Here is a 24996-nt window from a genome sequence, read left to right as displayed (position 1 = left end):
AAGTACAGATTAATTTTTCTTCCTATTTCCCATGATTATCTCAAAAGTGGATTTATGATTCCCTTAATTTATTTTCTTAAGGTTCTATGCTTCTCCGTTTTACAACCGTAGACTCGAGCTCGCCAGCTGAAACGAGAGCAGGACCTTCTTAAGGTTCTATGCTTCTCCGTTTTACAACCGAAGACTCGAGCTCGCCAGCTTAAACGAGAGCAGGAACTTCTACTCGTTTCCTTAGGCTTGGTTCGGTTGATTTATTCCACAGTGGAAATGACAGGTACAACAAGAGACATGACAGGTGTACTATAAAGAGATGGGGATTTATTTTCGGTTGAAAACTATTGCAATAAAATAGACTTCAATAAGATATCAGGATTAATTCCACACCTTTCCACTTATGGATTGATTCTCAGTCTCCTCTTGTTGCAATCAGTAATCTATCCGGAATAAATTCCAGACTCTATCGTGAATTTGTTGTTGTTACTATCATTTCCGGCCCAGAATCCAGCCATAGGCCCTTGTCCAGGTCCCATTGTATATGTTTTTGACTTCTTGTTCATGAATGTCATCCATTCTTTGTCTCCTCCAAATTTCGACCAGAAATACTCTCTGGCCTGCTTGATATAAGCCATATATAGTCAACTAGTCAATCTTCGTTCCCGCTGGAAACAGAACTAGCCAATTGTGCGCTAGTCCAGGTACCGTCACGTCATGAGTGCTAGAGTTCCAAAGTACCCTCGTGCTGCAAAATTGTTCGTTCCATCAATAGCAAGCATCCGGAACAAAAAGGGCCATAGAGGTCATCACCAGGCCTCGAAATCCTTCTTCTGAATAAACGAAGAATCCAACTTAACATAACAAGAGGTAGGACAACTGGATCATTTGACTGGACCATGTCAGTTGCAAATTTTACAATAGTAAAACCTCTCTAGGTGATGACCTCTATGGCAGCTAGGGGTTCTTGCATGACAAGGTTGATGGAGATGATTGACTTTTGATGTTGCATGTTTAATTTCGAGTTGTTGCAATCCATGTATTTTGTTATTTCACTTTGTTGATTTTGTGATGTCATAGTATAGGTGATTTGTGATGTCACCTTGTACGATTCATGATGTTACATATGAGGCGATTTGAGATATTCTTGCGTCTGAATTTTTGATGCTGCATAGTTGACCTCGTGATGTTGCCATATCACATTTTATGTGTTGCAACACTCTTCTTTCTAGATCAAGATTAATTGATGAATGTTGCATGAAACGTAATGCAATGTTACGATAGAAAATTTTTTTACACGGTATAATTGGATGGTAGAGGCAAGATTCCAAAGAGGCACTAGGTAGTGCACTTTTAAATGTTTAAAGCCTTGATTCTCTTTGTAACTATATGTGAAGGCAAGTAATCAACCTGAGTTAGTAACATGCGAGCGTCGCTTATTGTGATAGACTCTAAAACAAGTATTTTAGGAGTGTTTGCATATGGTTATAGATTCTTTAACAAATCCCCACCAACGATGTAATCACATCGAATTCGCAATTGGTTCTTAAATATATGCATCAATCAAGTCTACAGAAAATAATGGCGGACATGATCATAGCTAGTCTCACTAGCATCTCTGTTACTAGACCTGCTCATTCGCCGAGCCGAGTCTGATCGGACTCGAATTTGGATCAGGTTAGAAAAGCATTATTATTTTTGCTAGAGTTCGGTCCAACACATCACTAGGCTAAATTTTTTGGCCCCTGGCCAACTCAGGTTTGAGTCGGATTAGGTAAAATCTAGGTGTTTTTATGTACAATATTCTTGTTGGGTCAGGTTTTTTTTAGTTTTAAGTTAAAAAAACGGTTAATATGAGGAATGCTCTTATTATCTTCTGTGTGCCAACTACCCAATCTTTCACTTTTTGGAAAGGGAAAATTAGAAATGCAAAAAACTTTGAAATTTGGTTATAAATGGAGTGTGAGGGATGGTATGCAAATTAGATTTTGGGAAGATACTTGGTTCGACAACTCTCCTTTGTCTGTTCAATTTTGGGACCTCTATGTTATCTGTAATCAAATGGGGTGTAGGTTCGCTGATATTTGGGATGGTCAAGAGGTCAAGTTAACTTTTAGAAGGACCTTTGATGCTAACATGCTTGAAAATTGGTGTACAATAGTAATGGAGTTTACTCCACTAGTTCTCTTTATGCAATCATAAACTTCAAGGGGTGCAACTTGTTTTTGTCCCTGCTGTCTGGAAAATCATTGTTCCCCCAAAGGTTCATTTTTTTTTATGGCTCTTATCCAATAACAAGTTGATGATAGTTGATAATTTGGCAGAGAAGGTATCCATAAACCACTAAATTGTCAGTTTTGCAGTGAAAAAGAATTTGTCCATCACTTGTTTTTTTTATTGAGTTATAGCCACGCAGTTGTGGGCATGCCTTTTTGAATTTGATGGTTCTGTTATCAATTCTTACTTTGATATGGCTAGTAAATTGATTGCTATGAAAACATATAAGTCCACAAACACAATCTCTGCAAGAGTTGTTTGGTGCTTGTGGCTAATTAGAAATGACTTTGTTTTTCGTGGTCAGTAGTGGTCAAGCATCAAAATGGTGCTCGTGATGCTCTGGAGCATCATGAAGGAGTGGATGATCATGTGTGCCCAGCATCTATGGAGGAGGAGATCGACCGATGGTGCAACTTCTTGACAGTTCATCTCAAGACCCCCTTGGCAATCAGCGTTTGAAGAAGTTTAAGCTATTGACCGAGAAGCCGTTATTTGCTGGAATTTGAGCTCAGTTTGTCCGTCTTGCTGTTCACTGTCGAGCTGGGCTCCTTGGGCTGGCTTTTCTTTTTCCTTTATGTCTCTAGTTTTGGTAGTACTACCTTGGTGCTAAGACTGATTTAGCTGCCTGGTGCTGTTCCAGTGCCTGTAGTCGCTGTCTCGCTCGCCAGGTTTGCTGCATCTTGCTGCTTGGAACTGCACAAACAGTTTGCTTTGTTTTGTCTAATGGATGAAATGGGGCACAACATTTTGGGCCTGTCAGTCTAAAAAAAATTGGTTAATGTCTGACCTGATTTTTATGGAAGATTGTAAGTTTAGCCCGAGTTTGATCCACATATTTGTCGAGTAGGATCGAGTAGTTAGTTTTTTCGCATGGTGTTCGCACTCAAAAATAGCATATCGAGGTAGACCGGTCAGACCTCTTTGCTTAACCGGTCAGACCGATCTGATCAAAGTTCTCAAAATGCAAAATGGACTTCACCATTGCCTAGATCTCGTCGAGACGAATAAAATGCATATGTGGAACGTCCGATTTGGACTCCGGATGAGAGAGATATGGCTTCAGGAAGTTCTGCACCCCGGCAGACCAGTCAGACCGGTCTACAGGAGCGGTCAGACCGATCTAGACAGTCCAGACCGAGTTAGGAGTTGTATTTTAGTACGGAATTAATTAGAATTTTGACTCCTAATGGGATAAGACAATCCCTCCCTATAAATATAAAGGGTCTAGGCCGATTGAGTGCATACAACCCAATCGAACCAATCAAATACATTTATCTTTTATCGTCTTTTCCTTTTCTCTTTACCCTACTTTTCCAACCTCGACATGATGTTCTTCCTTCGTCTCCGCGACATCTGAAGGCGTTCTAGGAGGCCTGCCGATCCTAGAATAACCCTACGCGCGCCTGCCCTGATGGGGTCCCTCCCGGGCGAGCGTTCGTCGGATTTCGCTGTTCTGCATCGGCGAACCGGTCTGACTGGTTACCCCGACCGGTCTGACTGGTTACCCCGACCGGTCTGACCGATCTGAGCATCGGTATTGCAATTGTGCCGTCGCTCACCACGCGATCAAGCGCATTCGTGTGTTGGCCCTAGATTGGCGCCAACACATGGTTCGCGTTAGATTCGTCGGATCGGATAGCTAGAGATGTAAACAAATCAGATACGGACTGGATATCGTCGATATTGTATTTGTTTTCACATTTTCTATTGGATTCATATTCAAGCACGAGTAGAGTCTGATACAAATCCGAATGTTGATTGCTTTGTTTACGAATATGAATAGATATGTGTCCAATAGGGAGCGAACCGGATGCGAATAACGTCAAACTTTCTTCGAGATATCGAGTAAAAGCAACATTTATTTGTATCACATGTGTTGTAACATTCGAACACCATATGAGTCCAAATCATAGCTAGATTATGTTTAACAAAGCAAATTAACAAATGATTACATGATATTTCTACTTATGACATTCTAACATGCTACGGAGCTTAGAACGGAGAACTCAATTAACAACATTATAACTCACTAGGTAATTATACCCGTGTGTTACTACATACAATGTTGAGATAAGTATCAGATACATATTGATGCTCGCACTGCTGGAGAAAGGCACATCAGTGCCGGTCACAGGACGGCTTAGTGCCGGTCCCTGTGGCCAGCACTAAATGGCCGGCACTAACGTGACAGTCGTTAATGCCGGCTACTCTAACCGGCACTAACGTGCGCATGTTAGTGCCGGTCCGAAATACCAGCCGCCACTAACGTGCCCGACCCCGCCCGCCCCCTGGCAGCAAGGTTAGTGCCGGCTGGTATAACTAGCCGGCACTAAATGTTTTTTCTTCATTATGTTTCTTTTCTTTTTCGTTTTTATACGTATGGTTATGCGTATTTCTACCGTATGTGACTACATAGTCGTACTCTTTGCATTGCACAGTAATATTAGGACAGCATATTACACTAATATTATATATATATATATATATATGTCATGTATGGAACACTTAGGAGTTCAAAAGTACTTGAGATATTACAAATTATTAAGCACATCAACTATAGTAATTTATCAGCTTCCCCGTCGTCGGATCTTCTTTGGTGACGCTTGTACGGAGATCGCCATGAAATTCGCCCTTAGGATTTATGACTTCATCGAGCAGGAATCCGCATATAGCTTCTTGAATTGCCCTGATCCGAGCCATTTCAATGAGTTCTTCTTTCATCCACCAACGATGTCATATTTTTCGATAAAAACATGAGAATAAAAAATAATGAATTAAAATAATGAGCAGATGTGATTGTGCTCACGTACATTGAATGCCTCCACTGTCATTTGCCATTTTTCACTTGCAAAAGAGTTGATCCACTAGCATACGTAGCATCCACATAAGTTGTTTCCTTGTTCCTGTCTCCAACACTATGGACAAATGTGGGTTACGATATAGAATTTTTCTGATGTTTATTGCGAATAACATTAATAGCGAGAGTATATTCATACCGTAAAATCAGTCACCCAACTAAGAGGCTCGATTTCACCTATGGGCAAGCCTATGTGTTTGCGGAGGTAGCGACTCCATGCAGTATTTACCACCTCGATGAGATCTTGGTACTTTGATTTATCTTGCCTTAACGAGTCGTGCACCAAGACTTTGTGCTCCTCAATCCGAATACAAAGCAATATCCAATGAAAGCTGTGCATATACATACGCATAACCAATTAATGTTGATTATAATAGTTACTAAATAGTATTATTAATATGAAGGGATTGAAAAAAAGAGGCTAACAAAGAACGACTCACTGATGGTTGTATGGCAAGAGAATGAAGGGACACATGCTATTCTTACGCAACCCCCTGTATATAACATTGACTATTTCTTCAGGCTTTTGCGCTACCGATTTCTCGTGTATAATATCGGGGTCGAAGAACCCGACGTTATGGAAGTTCTTCTTTCGGCAAATTTGAATTTTTGACCTACGGGACACAAGAAAAACCGGGATCAGTCAACACACAAGGCTAAAAATAATGAAACGAGAGACAATACTTACATGCACCATACACTCACGAGGGACTTGTGAAGGGTATCTTGATGGTATAAATCGTAAAGTGCTGCAAACTCGATATATACATCATCTGCCCCCCGCCAGAAATGCTCATCTTTAATCCGAGCTGGGAACATCTCTAATTCATTAGCTTTAGATTGCACGGCATACCATTTGTGTAACTCGGCCATTCTCGTTGGTAGGAATGGTAGCAACTCTGGCCATATCAAAGGTTCACCAAGTACAAACTTTTTCTTGCCGCGGGCATTCTGTAGGGCCTCTCCAAGCAATTGAGCCCTTGTTAGATCAGTTTGCAATATCATCCCAGCCATGGTCAACGGATCTCTTGATTCATCGGGACATTCTTCACGTGGCACTATCAACGGAGGGATCGATTGTTTGGACTGCTCTCCGAGCTGGGGAAACGGTCTTTGCATTAATTCGCCGATTCTTGGGGTTGCTGTAGCACTTTCTGATCTACCGATCATAATCCGACTCCCTTTCTTTCTCCTTGGTGGGATCTTTAATGAAGTGTTTAATGAAGTGTGCCTTTGCAACCGGATCTATTTCTGGCTTCTTGTTCGCAGCCTCCCTCAGTAGCTTGCACTTCAGCAAGAAGGTTTGAAACGATTCTTCTGCCTCTTCCTCTTCTGGAGCCTTCGCTTTGTTCTTTCTTTGCTGCTTATGAGATGGTTGGACCGAAGGTACCGTGTATGCCTTCTGTCGCTGACTCTGATTTTGTTGTGCGGCTGGTGATGATGCCGGAATTGGCTCGCTTTGTGCGGTTGGTGATGGCGGATCCATGCTGGGGTCCCGTGCAGGCGGTGGAGAAGGTGGGCCAACACTAGGATTCCTGTCAGCTGGCATTGGTGATCTTTGCCTTGAGCACTGAGCGGAATCTGTGGCTGCTTGCACCAATCTTATGTCGCGCTTTGGCCACGCGATCCATGTGTGTACGGCATGTTGTAGTTCTGTTTCTTCAGGACCTATAGGGATCGGGAGGTCCATTTCTTCCCAGCGTTCTTCAGTAATTCGGTCACCAAAGACTCTAGCGAATCCTTCAGGAATCAGCTGGCAATGTATTGTACCGCCTTCTTCTTGGACTTCCGCATAACCTTCAGCACAAACTTTGAGTTTTTTCCCATAAAGAACCAAAAGCTCACATTGGGTCATAACGGTGATGTCGTCAATGGGGTCCCTCGGCCTGTCGGCATCCAAATTAGGGTGCTCCGTAGAAGCAACACTGCTACGACGCTGAGAAGCGGGGCTGATCTCCACATTGGCAGCTGGTTGGTCCGAGCGTTGCCCAACTATTGCCTCAAGTGACATTATCTGGTTTTCTAGGCTACGGATCTTCTCTGCCACTACTGCTTTGCTTCTGCATCGGCTTCGGTAGGTTTCGAGATCTTCGGAAAAGCCGTATTTCCATGGAACTACACCCACGCCTCGGGTCTGTCCAGTGTGTTCTGCATTCCCAAGAGCGTAAGTCAGCTCGTCATTCTCTCTGTTGGGATGGAAGGTTCCTTCTTCCGTACGCCTCATGGCGTCGTCGAGTCTTTGGGCAGCCTCTCTTAGTACGTCGCTAGTCACAAACATTCCAGTGTCAGGGTCTAGTGTGCCTCCATGAGCATAGAAGTAATACCTTGCTCGTTTGGGCCAACTCAAGGTCTGGGGTACAATTCCTTTTACAATTAAATTATTTTCCATCTTTTCCCATTTCGGAACAGCAACCTTATAACCTCCAGGCCCAAGTCTATGGAAGTTTGTCTTTTTGCTAGCATTCATTTTGCCTTGAATCGAGGCTGCCATGCTGTCAGCACTGTGCTTGTAATTCACGAATTCATTCCACCAGTCTCGTTGCTTCTTCCAGACTTTATCAAAATCTGGTGTGAGGCCCTTGTTGACAAAGTTTGCCACCAATTTTTTCTTGAACGAGCCGAACTGAATTGCCATCTTCTTAAATGCCCATCCCTTTACTTTGTCAGCTTTGCCTGGGGAAAGTTGAAGTGCAACGACACCTCTTTCCATAACAAATCTTTCTCTGAATCTGGCACGATATCTTCAAGTCGATCAGAGACTTTATTTCTCTTCCAAAGCTTGTACTTTATGGGGATGTTTTCCTTAACAAGATATCCCAATTGATTTACAAATGTCGTCTTAATTTGACCAGGGGCTAGTGGCTCGCCGGTTGCTTCGTCGATCTCCGTGATGGTCGTACATCCTACCATCTTCCTCTTGGAGCCACATTTCCGTTTAGACTTCGTCGATCCTGATGCCTGAAAGAATATCTAAAAATTAATACAAGTTGTCCACGCGTATATATATAAATTCTAATCACATATATATTGACAAAACTTTTATACCTCGGCTTCGTCGAGATTTTCTTCTTCCTCCCCATTAGTATCTTCACCCTCGTCGCCATGATAATGCAAGTTTAAAAATTAGGTGCCATCATTCTCGGCCCCATCAAACTCTGGAGCAATGTACTCGGTATCACCACGAATGAGCTCGTGCATTAAGTCGTCCTGGAATTCCGTACGATTCATTTCCACTACCTAAAACAATAAAATAAATATTTACTTTTCTCGACGACAGAGAGCTGATGGGACAAAATTAAAGGGACAAATGGGCACAGTCTTTTGTTGATGATGTGGCCTAGAAGGCCTACACTGAATAAAGGGAGCCAAGAATTGATGGGATTTGGCAGTAAAAGATTTGGCCTCTCCTTAGAAAACACAGTATATTTTAGGTGCATCATAGGAAATTAGTGTTGCATATTTCCACAGGACGGGGCAGCTAAGGCATGAACGGTGAAAACCAATGGTATGTAGGTGCGAGAAAAACTTCTTAGTGGCACACAGGTACAGACCTGGCAAAACATATTAAAGAAAGCATTTGCATATTCTGAATAAAGAGCGTGGTAAAGAAAGTAGAATGAAAGCAAAATTTGATTGGTTCGCACTTCACAATACTCGAGCAGCTGAAATATTATGTACATAGTGAACCTGATCAACATTCAATAATCATGTACAATCAAGCCAGATAATGGCTGCACTTCGTATTACCAAATGGAAAAAAGATGAACTGCAACAGTACACCCATATTAATACATTCTGCACATACTTTAAGCTCAAGCCAACTAGTGTTCAATTCACCTCATAGGAAAATCACTGAATTTACCAAGTGAGTCCTTACACTGCTGCACTAGTAACTGATACTGGTGTCTTACAAAAAAGAAGGCAAACACTATCAAGATTCAAGAAGAAGAAAACTAATAAACCTGCATTGAAGGCTATGCAGGTAGCATCAATTCAGGTAGCATCAATTCATATGGCAGTTGGATTAATTTCAAAACCTCGAAATACGAGTTCCCAATTTACATACCATCTACTGGCATCACTCACAGCTGGCTGATGAATCAAGGTGAGTGTTTTGATCCCAGGTACTATAAAAAGATGTTCTCGCTGCTATGTTTCTCCTGCAGACAGTATTGCTGCGGTAGGTTCGAATTTCTCTTGCTGTCCTCAATGCATAAATTGTCATGACTTGCCTTGCTTGATGGTAAACATAATATGCAGGTCTGCTATATTTGATGCATCCCCTGATTCTATTTTGACTCTAGGCTTATGGAAGTGATTTTTTTGAATGATTTCATAATATGCAGAAAATGTATTTTCCCTTCTTCTGCTAAAGACTCCAATGATAGCCTTAACTTGTGTTAGCGTTAATTGTTCAGTACCAGGGCAAAAACTATAAAGTTTCTAAATTTAACTATTTAAAAAAATTAAAATTACGGTGACCTTGGATTCTTTATGACCAAACTTCCTTAAATTTGGCTTGTAGCAACGGTGCATAACTATGCTTATGCTTTGGGAAAGGATCAGAATTTGGTTTGCAGAAAGCTATAGATGTCACTTTTGAATTTAAAGGGAGGTCACACATCGAGCCATTGAACACTTGATTGGGATCGGACTATTATTATGTATGTCTTGGTTCATGTTGTAGGGTAATTTATGCAATCAGTATTATTGCTTTCTATAGCTTGATTTTTGTTTATGCAAATATGTTAACGGAAAAAAGTTTGTATTTGTGAATAAACTTGATTATGATCCCTAGCAATTATATGAAAATTCAGATCAACCTTGGCCGGGGCGTCGATGGGGACGAGGAGGGGCGGCAGCGCGGACTGGACGAGGTCGAGGAGGCACGCGGCCGCAGGGCCTGGACGACGACGAGGTGCGTGGCGGCGCGGGCCCAAGGATGGCGAGGTCGAGGCGGCGCGGGGGCAGCTGGCCGGCCGGGCACGGTGGCGACAAGGTCGGGGCGCCGGTGCGGAGGGGGACGCGAGGACGACCTCGAGGAGCCGGGGCGGCGGGGGCAGGCGTCGTGTCGGGGAGGCCGCCGGGGACGAGGCGCCGGGACGGCGCGGGCGCGCGAGGATGAGCCGAGGGTGGCGGCGGCGCTAGGCACGTCGATCTGAAGAAATAACCAAGTGTGGGTGCCGGATCTCTGTTTTGGGGGCAGAGCAGCACGTTAGTGCCGGCTGACCTTTCCAGCCGGCACTAACCTGACCCCGTGACGTCAGATGGTGCAGGTTAGTGCCGGCTGGAAAGATCAGCCGGCACTAACGTGCTATAGTTAGTGCCGGCTAGATTTACCAGCCGGCACTAACATGTTCTCATCTGGCGCGAAACCAAAATTGCCCGCGCCGATTCCATTTTACCCTAATTTTTTAATATTTACAATAATATAACAAAAATTTATTCATAATAGGCTTAATAATTAGAATAATATAACAAAAATTGATATCTTAAATTTTTTAGCATATTGTTAATTATATCTACACACTAATAATAGTAATCGAAGTAATTTAACGAATATGCAACCATTATCAATTATGTGTAGCTTATAGGGTTTATATGTGTATATGTTTCTTTAATTCATAATAAATCGAAAACTTTTCATTTTAATCCATGCAAAAATATTCAAAAAACTTTTCAATAGTAGCCTAAACAATGATGTAATCAATTCGCATATTACTTGATTATTTGTTTGTAATTTAATGTTTCAATTTTTCTAGTAATGCAAAATTAGGGAGCGTAAAAAATATTTATACCATGCAAAAATATAACATTATCTGAACATGATATTGTGTCATAATTGGACAAATAGTATCGAGAATTGAGATAAATACGATGCGGTGCGTTACATTGCATCACTGATTCAGAGAATTCAATTAATATATAATTTATATAAAACTACTACTCATTATCATTATCTACCGGAACATTGATAATCTTTCTTTTGACGAAAGTGCCTTGAGCGTGATCACGGCGTAAGTAAGGTGTGTCCTCTTTGGATAAGAGGATGCTAGGGTCAATGTCAACTGAGAATGGAGGAAGGTCATCAATCTGGTCATAATCTTCCGAATTGTCCGAAATATCCTCAACTCCAACAACTTTTCTTTTTCCTGGAAGAACTATGTGCCGTTTCGGCTCATTTCCAGCCTTGTCTGCTTCAGGCGTCTTATCCGACTTCTTCTTCGGTTTGCTCGACATGTCCTTCACATAGAACACTTGTGTCACATCCTTGGCTAGAACGAATGGTTCATCTTTATATCCAATCTTTTTAAAATCGACTATGGTCATCCCATACCGGTCCTTCGTTACGCCTCCTCCAGCCACCCATTCGCAACGAAACAGAGGGACAACTATGGGTCCATATTCAAGTTCCCATATCTCCTTTATGACACCATAGTATTTATTCTTTTCTCCATTACTGTTTACTATACACATACGGACACCACTGTTTTGGTCGGTGCTTTTTTTGTCTTGAGTTCTCGTGTAAAATGTATACCCATTGATTTCATACCCTTGGTATTGCTGGACGGTGATTGATAGTCCCCTAGCCAGCCATTGAAGTTCATGATCAACTGTGTTGTTGCCCAATAATTTTTGTCTGAACCAGCCGTCAAAATTTTTTATATGTTGGCATGTAATCCAAGCAAGATTCTTCTGTGGATTTTCGGACCGTATAATATTCATGTGCTCGTCAATATATGGAGCCACCTTGGATGAATTCTGAAGAACCGTGAAGTTCGCTTGGCTGAATTCACTACAAGGGATGTTCACATTACATTTCTTTCCTAGTGTGCCTTTTCCCTTTAGTCACCCCTCATGGTGTGACACGGGGGGCCCAATCAGATTGAGATCAGGAAGATAGTCAACGCAAAACTCAATGACCTCCTCTGTTCCTTAGCCCTTAGCAATGCATCCTTCTGGGCGAGAACGTTTACGCACGTACTTCTTCAATACTGCCATGAACCTCTCCAAAGAGAACATATTGTGTAGAAAAATAGGACCCATAATAGTTATTTCTGTCACAATATGAACTAGAAGGTGTGTCATAATGTTGAAGAAGGAAGGTGAGAAGACCATCTCGAAGCTGACAAGACATTCGACAATATCTTTCTGCAGCTTTATTAGATTATTTGGATTAATTGTTTTCTGCGAAATTTCATTCATGAACGCACAAAGTTTTACAACTGCCAATCTCACATTTTCCGGTAGAACACCCCTCAGTATAACCGGAAGTAATTGTGTCATCAAGACGTGGCAGTCATGGGACTTCAAGTTTTGGATTTTCTTCTCTTTCACATTTATTATGCCCTGTATATTTGAGGAGTACCCAGACGGGACCTTGATACTGTTCAAGCAATCGAACATACTTTCCTTCTCCTCTTTGCTCAGATTATAGCTGGCAGGTTTTAAATAGTGGTGTCCTTTGTCTCTCTTCTCGGGTTGCAAGCCTTGTCGTCCAGCTAGCTGCTGCATGTCGCACCTTGCTTCCAATGTGTCTTTTGACTTACCATACACTCCCAAGAAGCCTAGTAGGTTCATGCAAAGATTCTTCGACAGATGCATCACATCAATTGCGTTGCGAACATGTAAGACTTGCCAATAAGGTAGGTTCCACAATATAGACTTCTTCTTCCACATTGGAATATGTCCCTGGTCATCCTTGGGAACAGGTTGGCTACCGGGACCCTTTCCAAATACTACCTTCACATCCTTGATCATCGAGAACACACGCTTTCCGTTATGGAACAGAGGCTTAGGATGAGTTTCCGGCTCTTCTTTGAAATGCTTCCCTTCGGTTCTTAAGGGGTGATCGGTAGGAAGGAATCAGCGATGGCCCATGTACACGCACTTCTTACAGTGTTTCAAATAAATACTATCGGTTTCATCATAACAGTGGGTGCAGGCCATGTATCCCATGTTCGACTGTCCCGAAAGTTTTGCAAGCGTAGGCCAATCATTGATGCATACATAAAGTAAAGCTCGGAGGTTGAAGGACTCCTGTTTATACTCATCCCACACACGTACACCTTCTTCTTTCCAGAGCAGTAAGAGATCATCCATCAAGGGTTGCACAAACACATCAATATCGTTGCCAGGTTCTTTTGGCCTTTCTATAAGCACCGGCATCATGATGAACTTACGCTTCAGGCACAACCAAGGAGGAAGGTTGAACATACATAGGGTCACAGGCCATGTACTATGAGCGCTGCCAAACTCACCGTACGGATTCATTCCATCCGCACTTAGAGCAAATCTTATATTCCTTGGGTCATTGTCAAATTGAGGATACTCTCGGTTCAGGTTTCTCCACTGGGACCCATCTGCTGGGTGTCTGATCATGTGATCCTCCTTACGGTCTTTTTTGTGCCACCTCATCAACTTAGTGTTATTCTTGTTTTTGAAAAAATGCTTCAGACATGGTATTATAGGGAAGTACCACACCAACTTTGCGGGAACTCTCTTCTTTACCGGCTGCCCATCAACATCACCTGGATCATCTCGCCTGATCTTATACCGCAATGCGCTGCAAACAGGACAAGCTTCCAAGTTCTCGTATTCGCCGCGATACAGAATGCAGTCGTTAGGACATGCGTGAATCTTCTGCACGTCCAATCCAAGAGGGCAAACCATCTTTTTAGCTTCGTATGTTGTTGACGGCAGTTCATTACCCTCAGGAAGCATGTTCTTTACAATCTTTAATAGCTCACCAAATCCCTTATCGGTGACACCATTAGTTGCCTTCCATTTCAGCATCTCCAGCGTGGTACCCAACTTCTTCTGCTCCGGTTTGCAACTAGGGAACAACGGCCTTTTGTGATCCTCTAACATCTTCTCGAACTTTAATGCCTCCTTCACAATCTCACTGTCTTTCTGTGCATCAAGCAACGCCTGACCTAGCTCGTCAGGTGGCTCCTCTTGTGCAATATTTGCTTCATCCTCGTCCATTGGTTTATCTTGAAAGCCACCTGCTTCATGAACCCATGCTCAATCTGGAAGATTGTTATCACCATCGTCATCTTCTTCATTATCTTCCATCATAACTCCAACTTCGCCGTGCTTGGTCCAAAGGCTATAGTTACTCATGAAACCATTCAAGGCCAGGTGATTCCATGGAGTATCTCTTTTCCGGAATTCCTTTTTATTTTCGCAAACACTGCATGGACAACACATTAAACCCTTTGGCGACCTATTTGCCATTGCCGCCTTGAGAAAAGAATCTAAACCCTGAATCCACGCCGAGGTGCTCCGGCTTCCGTGCATCCATTGCCGATCCATCTGTAATTAATTACCGTATAAAAATAAAAATCAATTCTACATATCTCAAATTGGGATAATTATCGCTAAAAGAATGAACACAAATAAATGTAGATGAAAAAATAAATTAGAAGTCCACCCCTAGGAAGTTAACTGCTGCAGGAACAGAGATATGATTGACATGTATAGTCTATTTCATTTTAATTCAGTTTATTGCAATAGAGTGAAATTGTAATTTTCACTGGCTTGCTTTCTAATACTAGAAAATTCCTAGTCTTCCTGATTTTCGTAAGGCACAGGCGAAGTTAAACTCATGATCTCAATGTCGTGGATATACTAAACCTAGACTTATTCATATAGCTCTAAACACTGTATTTCAATATCTTAGGTGCCGTCAGTATACACTGTAGCAGAAGTTTGTACGGAAATTAGGAGAGTCAAGTTGACAAAGAAATGCATTCTACTGTTCAACAGAAATAGTTCGTATAAGTTTTTGTCAGACAAGCAGATGAGAACCAATTGTCATTCGTCGTTTCAGAAAGAATCCCAATTAAGAATTTAAACAACAGTCTTAACCAATATATTTTGTTATAATTTGACGTCTTGGAGTGTTTGGACCTTTATTTTTAGAAATAATTATATTTTGTTGATTCACTTTTATAATTGAGGTCTTTTACGGTGTACAATACCACCACTTAGTCGTATATTGTATAAAGAAGATCTAAACCTTTGTTAGTAAGGGTAATCTAGTAATTAATACCTAATTATAATTGAGAGATAATTCTACTATAAATGTGTCCCCGTGAAATAATTCAAAAAAAATTATTCTAAATGTGTTATAGTCAAACTATCTAGTAAACCTTCTCTAAAAAGTAACAAATCAATTCTACTTTGCTCAAATTAATGAACAAATCGAAAAATTATGCTCATTTTTCCTCAACCTTAAAATCACTATTTTCTTTATCTAGAATGCATGAAACGAAAAAATAAACACCGTGAAAGAAGAGGGGAAGAAGCTACTAACCTTTGGTGCACTTGGATGGGTGAAATCCACACAAATTTTAGAGAAAATGGGCACCAACTCCCCTCTAAAACGCCATGGGAGAGAGGAGGAGCTCGGCCAAAATGGTTGGGTCGGGCTGGGGGAAGAAGACGGGCGTATGTATAAAGGCCAACTTAGTGCCGGCCAATAGGTCTAGCCGGCACAAAGTTGCGCCGTTTAGTGCCAGCTAGAGATATTTGCCGGCACTAACGTGCCCCGTGCCAAGTTAGTGCCGGCTAGAATATCCGGCCGGCACTAACTTGGCTTCTGAACGTTGTGTCTGCTGTGACGATCGTTGGGGGTGGCACGTTAGTGCCGGCTGGTATGTCTAGCCAGCACTAACGTGCCCGCCGGGTCCTGTTCAGGCACGTTAGTGCCGGCTCCTTGTTGACCGGCACTAATGTGCTGGTACCAATGTGGCTTTCTCCAACAGTGTCGTGCATTAATTTGTAGGGATCTATGTGATCAAGTATGTCGTGGACGGAAGCAAGGCGTCCCTGAGGGCGTGCGGGTTGTGCGACCGCACAGCGCACCCAGATTTGAAGGGTCCCAAAATATAAAGTATACCTTATGTATAGTAATATAGGAGGCTTCAATTTCGATAATTTGCAGCCCAATCCATAGCAAAATGAGGCTCAAATTGCACCCAGAAGTCACACGCCATATTCTCAATTGTCGATTGCACGATGCCCGGCCTTCCGCTCGGCGGTCGCGGCGATGCTCGACTCAATCACCGAACCGACACCGCTTCATCTCCTATCGTGCACTGGCACTCGTGCCTCGTGGAGACGGAGGGACTCATGTCTGGTGGTCATCGTCGCGGTGTCGACTTACCGATGCCGGTCGTCAGACATGAGTCGTGAACTCATGATACATCCATGGGCTATCGCCACTCCTATAGGCTATGGTAGCCTAGACGCCGCTGCCGTGCTTCGGCTGCCGCAGCCAGCACCTCATGCTCAGGGTCAGGGCCTCGGCCCTCCGACCTCTGCCCTCCGGTGCGCCTGCACAGCACCAAAACATTGAGCCAGTAAAACTATTGCTATGTGTTACTCTTGTTTAATTTTACTAGGTCATTAGGGGCCATTTTAATATTTTGCACTAGGCCCGGGACCCCGGAAGGATTGGTCTGACTCGCATACGGGATGGACTACGGCCCATCTGTTAATGGCACGAGACGGACCAAACCAAAAATTTTGGAAACCTTACTTGCTCTAGAAATAAATATACATTGCATTAATGATACTTGACAAACACTCGAATCTATCTGTCTATTTCAGGAGGCTAGATTCAAACTAAATCATGCTAGATTAACCAACTTCAATACATGTGATATTAGCATTTGAGCACTCAATTACACAATAAGAACATTATAAATTATTACATGCATAAATACGTAGGAGCTATCAAATTATTGTTAGAATTCGAATTGTTATACTATATTAAGTTTTATTAAAATGGAACAAGTCTAATTATTGTCAGAGTTCGAATTTAGTTCTCCAACTAGACTAGGAATAGATAAGATCCAATTCCAATAGAGTACCAATAGATAGATTATACGTTTTTTAGAAAAATTTTGCAACTAATTAATATTTTTCTTATTTGAAATGAATAAATTATACATTTTTAGAAATTAAATAACAATTTTAATCCAATAAAGTACCAATAGATAAAAATAGATTTAGAAAAATTGTAGTGCTAATTTTTTTAATTTAAAATAAATTAGTTATAAATTTTTAAAGATTAAATCATATTTTTATCATTAATGTATATATTTGTACGTTATAACTATTCAAATTTAGTATTCAACTCGATTATCCAGATTATCCAACCCGATATCCAATATCTATAAATATTATTTTTCTCATATTCGAATCTATATTTAATATTCAAAAAATATTTAGATATTCAAAAATAACATCTAGGTAACTGACCAATCTTATTGGATCGGTCGGTCGGGAAGTATTCATCCTACGGATAGTCGTGATCAGTTCTATACTTCTATATGGAACCGCATCGCAGCCGTCTACCGCACGGCCCCACCGAACAGTGTCGGCCCCGTCGCGAGCCGCCGCCCACCTGGTGCGGCAGCGAGCGCTCATATATCTGCGGAGGCCGCCCAACTCTCTAACCATCCTACGCCCTGCTAGCTGTCCGGTTCCCTTTCCCCGATCGTGTGCTTCCGCCGCGCGCGCAAGGAGCCCTCCCGATCGGACTCTAGCCGGAGCCCGGAGGGAATCGGGCGAGGCGCCGGCTGCGATCCGGTGAGTTCGATCGCGGTTGCGTGTTCGATTTGGTCGGACTCGGGGGGGGGGGGGGTGTTCGGGCCTGATCCGTTCGGATTTGGGGCTGCCGGGCGCACGCGCTAGCATGATCGCCCCCGCTGACTCACCTCGCCTCCGGCACCGGCGCGGACCTTAGCGCTGAGAAGGCCGCCGGCGCTGATCCCGCCCTCTCGCCGCGGATCGGGAGATGGGGGCGGCGGCTGTAGGGTCACGAGCTCGCGCTTTTACCCGTGTGACCTTTGGATCCGATCCGGTCTGAGCACGTAACTGATTGAGCCATTGCCCATGCCTTCTGATGTTGATGTGATGCGGGCGGCTTGCACTCGCACGATTTTGATGGCGAGATAATGCTAAATTTCTGTTATGGCGGGCTTGATTTTGCGTGGGACAGAACGGATTGGCCTTTTGTGGAGATCAGTTTAACGTCTTCAGATGTGAATTGGAGGGCTCATCGCTTTGATCAACTAGCTAGGGCCTTTGTATCTTGATGATGGCAGATACCTGGTTAAGACGACTTTGCCATTGATTCTAACTAGCTGGTTGCTTCGTAGAATCCATTTTGGGGTTTGCATTATCCGCCCCTGTTAAGTAAGACCAAACATAATTTGTGGGTTCTTGATATTTGCCATGGTTTGATTACATCGTTACATTTGATTTTAACGATCAAGCCATTTAAGATTTCAGATGCCCAGGGCTTTTCGTCATCTTTGTACAACACTGAACTTGCTGAGGCAATCGTTTCTGCAGTAGCTATGATATTTTACACGATTGATCATACTGTCTCAGATTCTGACTTATCCATCTTACTCTTAGGAAGTACAGACTTGATTGTTCTCGTCTACAATACAGTTTTCACCAGTGTTGGCTTTATTCAGAAACCCATAGTTTGCTGCTGCTCCAGTTCTTTTCCCAGTCGTTCAGCTGTTTCTCTTCAATTTTTTGTTTATGTGCCAATCACTTACGAGAATGTTCTTCTTCTAGATGGATCTCAAGGATAGCCTTTCCAGATTCAAGCAACAGCAAGAGAGGTGCCAATCATCTTTGGCTAGCATTGCTTTGAGCTCGAAGCCAAAGCACAGGGCCCAACCGATAAATGCTCCATCTGTTCCAGCAAGGCCATCACAACCTGTTAAATTTTCAAATGACACTGAAAGGCTTCAGCACATTAATTCAATTAGAAAATCCCCTGTTGGAGCACAGATGAAACTTGTCATCGAACTGCTCTACAAGGTATACTCTCTAAGCTACAACCTTCTTCCATTTTTCCTTTTAGTGCTAGTGTAATTTTAACAGGTAATGTTTGCCCTCTTTTCTGGCCTCACAAAGTCTTAAACTAATTCAGAAATCACACTCTAATTGTTTATGTGGAATTAATTGTCAATGGAGATTATATTTGAGGTTTTCTGCTTGTTGAAGCCTTATTAATACCATTTGATATATTATTTATACTGGCCCCTCCCTCTGTGGCCTCGCTTTCTATGTATGTCTTCCCTTGCATGTAACATGCTCAGTCTTTGTATGTTATACATATAGCATGTATCTGTAATATGTTATTTACCATGAATGGTAACTCTGCTGCTTATTATGTGTTTGCCCCAAGCTAAACAGAATGTTCAGAATAGAAAAATCTGGGGTCATACACTATGTTGATATCTGGTTTATGGGGAAAAAGTGATGGATTGGCTATTCTGAGTTATCATGTGTGGAGCAATACCTTACATTTGCTTGCATGCTGCATATCAATTGTCGCCATTTCACTGAGTAGAATTAGGTACTAAAAAAATTTCCTTTGATGATTCTCTGTTCTTGTCCACTTTCCTTCATTTTAGCAATGATTGTAGAAGTTCAAGCATCTTCACAAAGGGATAGTACAATAAGTATCACATAAACTTTATTTGTAAATTTCAATGCTGCATCTAGTTCATGAATTGATATTACTGTTTCTTCTGCATCTTCAGAAAAGACAAGCTTTTACTGCAGAGCAGATAAATGAAGCAACTTATGTTGATATTCATGGTAACAAGGCTGTCTTTGACAGCTTGAGGAACAACCCCAAAGTACACTATGATGGGAGGCGTTTCTCATATAAGGTAAAGGAATCAATATTTTCTGGTTATCAATAATTAACTCCAATTACTAACATTAGCATGTATAATGTGGCATATTTGCATTCTTTGTTTCAGTCATCTTCCTCGTAACTCAGTTTACATTAGTTGACATCGTATAGTGGTCCTTCTATGATAGTTGCAGATCATGCTGTGGTAAACGAAACCTTTTATGGCCAATCCTTTAATGAACTAAATACATGGGAATGTTGTTGAAAAGGGGAAGTCAATAGGGATTCCTGATAATAACAATAGCTGTTGTTTCCTCTGTCAGTCTGCAAAGTTTTGTCGTCTTCTTTTGCAGTTTAACTATTCTGGTTTATGACATCTTGCATGTTAATTCACTGTTGTCATATGTGCAGTCCAAGCATGATCTTAAGGGAAAAGATCAACTACTTGTTTTGATAAGAAGGTTCGCAGAGGGTCTTGCTGTAGTGGAAGTCAAGGATGCATACCCAACTGTAATGGAAGATCTTCAGGTGATCCTAATTCTCATTGTCTGATACTTTAAGCTGCTAAGGTGTTGTGTTAACCAAGTTCTGATGCATACACTGATGTGAAGGTACCTAACTAGTTATAACAAAAAAAATGCTAAAAGAATGTGTCCAAGTTATAGCCTACCCCAACTTGCTTGGGAAAAAAGGCTATGTTGTTGTTGTTGTTGAATGTGTCCAAGTTAGCTCTACAATTTCTATAACCACAGAAGGTATCCTGCAGCTTGAGATTGTTTGTCTGCGAGCCTATGTATTTCCTTTCCAAGTAGGTATTGCACCGTCTTAACCAGTTTGTTGATGTAGTTGGTCTGTTGTATATGACTTCATTAGCATACTAGAACTACAAGGACCTGGCTAAATATTCTGTTATATATATATTTGAGTATGTATGGGTAATCTTGAGTTACTGCTGCACTCTAGGCTCTGAAGGCAGCAGGTGAAGTTTGGCTGTTGTCAAACATGGACTCTCAGGAGGACATTGTGTACCCTAATGATCCTAAAGCCAAGATCAAGGTTGATGATGATCTGAAACAGCTCTTCCGAGAAATTGAGTTACCACGTGACATGGTGGATGTGGAAAAGGAGCTTCAGAAGAATGGCATCAAGCCCATGACAAACACTGCGAAACGACAAGCAGCTGCCCAGATGGATGGGGTGAAACCCAAGCCTAAGCCCAAGAAGAAGCAGCGTGAGATCACGAAACGGACCAAGCTCACAAATGCCCATCTGCCCGAGCTCTTCGAGAACCTCAACACTTAATTGGGTTACAGTTGTCACCAAAGCAAGGGTGATTCGTTACACGCTGATTATTCCAATGTTATGTATACATGGAAGATTCAACCGTTCCGCGTGGAGTCTGTAAGCTGCGCACAAGTTTGGTCGGGACTCCACAGTCGGGTCTTTTCCCTTCCAATACAAAGACGATTTCATATCATCATATGTCATACTTCTCCTTCCAATACATAAAGAGGATTTCATGTGCCATACTTGGTGCAAGTAAGATGTAATTTAATAGAAAGGGCATGAGAACTGAACATGTCTGCGCCGGAAAGGCTATGAATCTGCTTCGCGCTCTAGCATGGATTGAAGCAGGTGTTTTGGGCCCATTACAACTTCAGGCCCATTTAGTTGCTTTTTTTGCCTATTTTCTTTTAGAGACTTCAAGCTAGTGTTGTACTCTCTTTGTTTACTTTTGATAGATATATTTCAAAAACTCAAATGTTCATAAATGACTGGCATGGGTAATAGTAATAAATAACACTAGTAATGAGGAGTTTTTAGTTAAAATATTAGAGGACCAACAAAAAATTTGTTTTGCATTTATTATATGATAAGTAAGGTTATTTCTTTGATCATTGTGTCAAGGTGAAATATAGCTATCAAAAGTGAATGGAGGGAGTAGAATTTTTTTCCTTCTTTATATTTATTTTTTCGATTCTAATTTTTCTAATTTTTATTTTTCATTTCGTTTTCCTTGTCCTACTTTGTATTTATTATTAATTATTTTTCCTCTTTTCTTTCTTTTCATTCAAAAGCTCATTTATGATCAAATATTCTATGATGTTGACCTAGGCCCCGTTTGGTTTTGATGGCCGGTGATGAATAGAAAATTTTGACCGCTTATTACGGTGTCAAACAAAGTCAGTTTACAAAACCAACTCCAGAACCTCCGCGCTAGTGACCCTGAAGAATCTAATGAAGTCTTTGACCGCGCGATTAGAGGATGGTTACTGTAGCATCACTATAGCAAATCATCGATTAATTACCGTCATTAGATTCGTCGCGAAAATTTACACACATCCCTAAAAAAGTTTTGCAAGCAGACTTCATTTAGCACTTCATGCATGCTAGATTCTTTTTTCGGAAAGTGTGCGTGCTAGAATCGTTGCCGACCCAAACAAGGCCCTATTTGTTCGTCTTTATAGATTAAATTGTTCCATGATGTTGATATTTGTTCGTGATATTCATTTTTTTTGTTAGTTATCTTATACAAGCAAATGTTCGTCGTTTATTTTTTTCATTATGTTTAATATTTTTTTTTAAAATAATTATTTGTTTGTTTAATTAAATTATTTGTTCTCGGGATTCAAAATTAATAATTTAGTGTAAAAGAAAAAAATTAAAAAATATCATGCAAATATAGATAAGTGTGATTTTGTTTTGAAGATTTTGTGATAAAAAAGATAATGGTGTTATTCAAATTTAAATTGGATGATCGGTTTAATACTTATAGTTTTTTTTTAGTTTCAAAATAGCATGTATGTGATTATTGTCATCATCCTAGTTCTCTTTGCATGTACAGAATCTTCTCTTTAAATTGTGATGTATATCTCTGTTTTGCTTCATTTACAACATTGAGAATTTTTGCCTTTTGATGAACCCCACCCTTCTAAATTCCTAATAATTAAAATTGTAAATTAAATTAAGGATATCATTGTTAGTGTAACATATTTGAATTTGTTTAGATTTTATTGAATCTACCTTGTTTATTTGAATTTGATTTGGACTTATTTCCATTGTTTGAAATTGTGTGAAAATTAAATTTGAAGTGTGCCCTTCAAATTTAATTTCAAATACCAACTACCCTAAGACGGGCCCACTAACTAAACCTACCCTAGCCCTAACCCTACATGGACCCAATCCAGCAAGACCAACAAAGCAAGACCAACAAAGCCAGCCGGCCAATCTGGCCTGGTAACCTTTGCGGCCTGTCAATTCGCAGCTCCTTCTGACCTTCTGCCGCCCCACCTAGCATGTCTGCTCCACGCAGCCCAAATGCCGCTTTCGGTCTGCTTTCTCGCGTGCACGAGCCGGCCCAACTGTTGACGACCAAAATTGACAGATTGTGTAGACCGGTATGCAGAAAAAGGTCTGATCGGTTAAGGTGACTTTGTCAAAAAATCAAATTTGACTTCACCATTGCAAAGCTCTCATCGAGATGATCAAAATGCATATGTAGTATTTGGAATTCGGGTGAGAGAGTTATGGCTTCGGGAAGACATGACACAGGGTCGGATCAGTCAGACCGGTCCAAACTGCACAGTCTGAGTTTGGAGTTGTATTTGGCAGGAGATTTGTATAAAATTAGACCGGCAAGACCTATTCTCTCTATAAATATAAAGGGTCACAGCCGATTGAGGTCCAACCGATCAAATACATAATCTTTATCTTTTTACTTTTTCTTGCCCTAGCTTTTCCAATCTATTACTTGTTGTTCCTCCTTCGTCTCTACGTCAATTGAGGGCATTCAAGGTGGCATGCCGATCCTAGAACAACCCTACGTGCACCTGCCCCTACAGATCTTGTCGGGCTAGCGTTCATTGGTCCTTCGCCGGTCTATTACGGCGAAAACCGGGCTGCCGATCGGTCTGAGCGACGGTGTTGTAACGTACGTCCCTGCTCGCTGCACGCACTAGTGCATCTCGTGTGTTGGCCCTAAATTTGGGCCAACACATTTTTGGCGACTCCGCTAGGGACGATAATATGGCTATCAAAATGCAAATGTGACTTAACCATTGTGTAGTTCTCGTCGAGACAATCAAAAGGCATATGTAGAACGTCCAATTTGGAGTTCGGATGAGAGAGTTATGGCTTCAGAAAGACTTGACACATGGTCGGGCCGGTCAAACTGAAAGGATCTTGATGATGCCTAGAGGGGGTGAATAGGCAAACCTGCAAAACTTGACAAACTCCTCGAAATAATTAGCCCTGTCAGAACTTCCGACCCTGTGAAGGAAGTTCCGACCCTACAATAGAGTTTGAATGAAATTAAAAAACAAATAAGAAATCGGAAAACCTGTTTGAATCAAAGGTTGACCAATGAGTTGTAGGCAACCCTGCAAGTGATCTCGTGTACTAGAACAACTCAACAAAATAGATCGGGACAAATTAAGCTTAGGTCAACTAGAACAATATATGAAAGAGTAAAGCAATTGACACAAGGATTTGTTCCCAAAGTTCACTCCCGCAAAGGGAGCTACATCTCAGCTCACAAAGAGCCGGGTTGCCCTATAAACCTTTTCCTCACCTTATCAACCACTTAGGAGGATTGAGTTCTCACTAGCTCTTGTCCACAAAGGACGGGGAAATACAAACTTCCCGGGGCGCTCACACACAAGAGGGCGCTCCACAGGCGATGCCAAACTGTCTAGGAGCAAGCTCCAAGAGTAACAAAATGAATCAAGTTGTTGGATGCTCACACAAGTCAAGAACTCAAGCTCACTCTCAAATCTAGCTCACACCCAAGCCCTAACTTGGATTCACTCAAGAATTAGCTCTTAGAGGGAGTGGGGAGAAGTTTTGGGAGCTTGAGAAAGTGTTTGAGTTGGGAGAGTCAACAGGAAAGACTGAAAGAGGTGAGGGGGTATATATAGAGTCCTCTAAAAAACTAGCCATTACTGGCAGTTTATGTACTTGTCAGAACTTCCGACGTGGGGTCGGAACTTCCAACCAGCTAAAGAAATTTTGGCAGAGAAGGTGTTGTCGGAAATCTAATGGGACCTCCGATATGGGGGGTCGGAACTTCCGACCCTAGGTCGGAACTTCTGACCCAGTGAAAAACTACAGGCTGAGGACCCATTGTCGGGAGACTGGTGACACTTCCGATGGGGGTCGGAACTTCCAACCCCTACTGAAAATTCAAGGTTAA

The 24996-nt window shown here is 41.7% G+C and overlaps 1 protein-coding gene across 1 annotated transcript; it reads left to right on the top strand.

The window, feature by feature from the left end:
* The first annotated feature begins 17484 nt into the window (after positions 1–17484).
* LOC120690749 lies at positions 17485–21460 on the top strand. Its single transcript, XM_039973540.1, has 5 exons — positions 17485–17728; positions 18731–18979; positions 19708–19839; positions 20217–20333; positions 20769–21460. Exons 2-5 carry the CDS (start codon positions 18731–18733, stop codon positions 21105–21107), a joined length of 837 nt encoding a protein of 278 aa, XP_039829474.1. The 5' UTR covers positions 17485–17728; the 3' UTR covers positions 21108–21460.
* Positions 21461–24996: the final 3536 nt, after the last annotated feature.

Source organism: Panicum virgatum, chromosome 9N (assembly GCF_016808335.1).
Source record: "Panicum virgatum strain AP13 chromosome 9N, P.virgatum_v5, whole genome shotgun sequence".
NCBI classification, from domain to species: domain Eukaryota; kingdom Viridiplantae; phylum Streptophyta; class Magnoliopsida; order Poales; family Poaceae; genus Panicum; species Panicum virgatum.
Note: the sequence above shows the minus strand (reverse complement) of the source record. Positions and strands in the feature narration are given on the sequence as shown.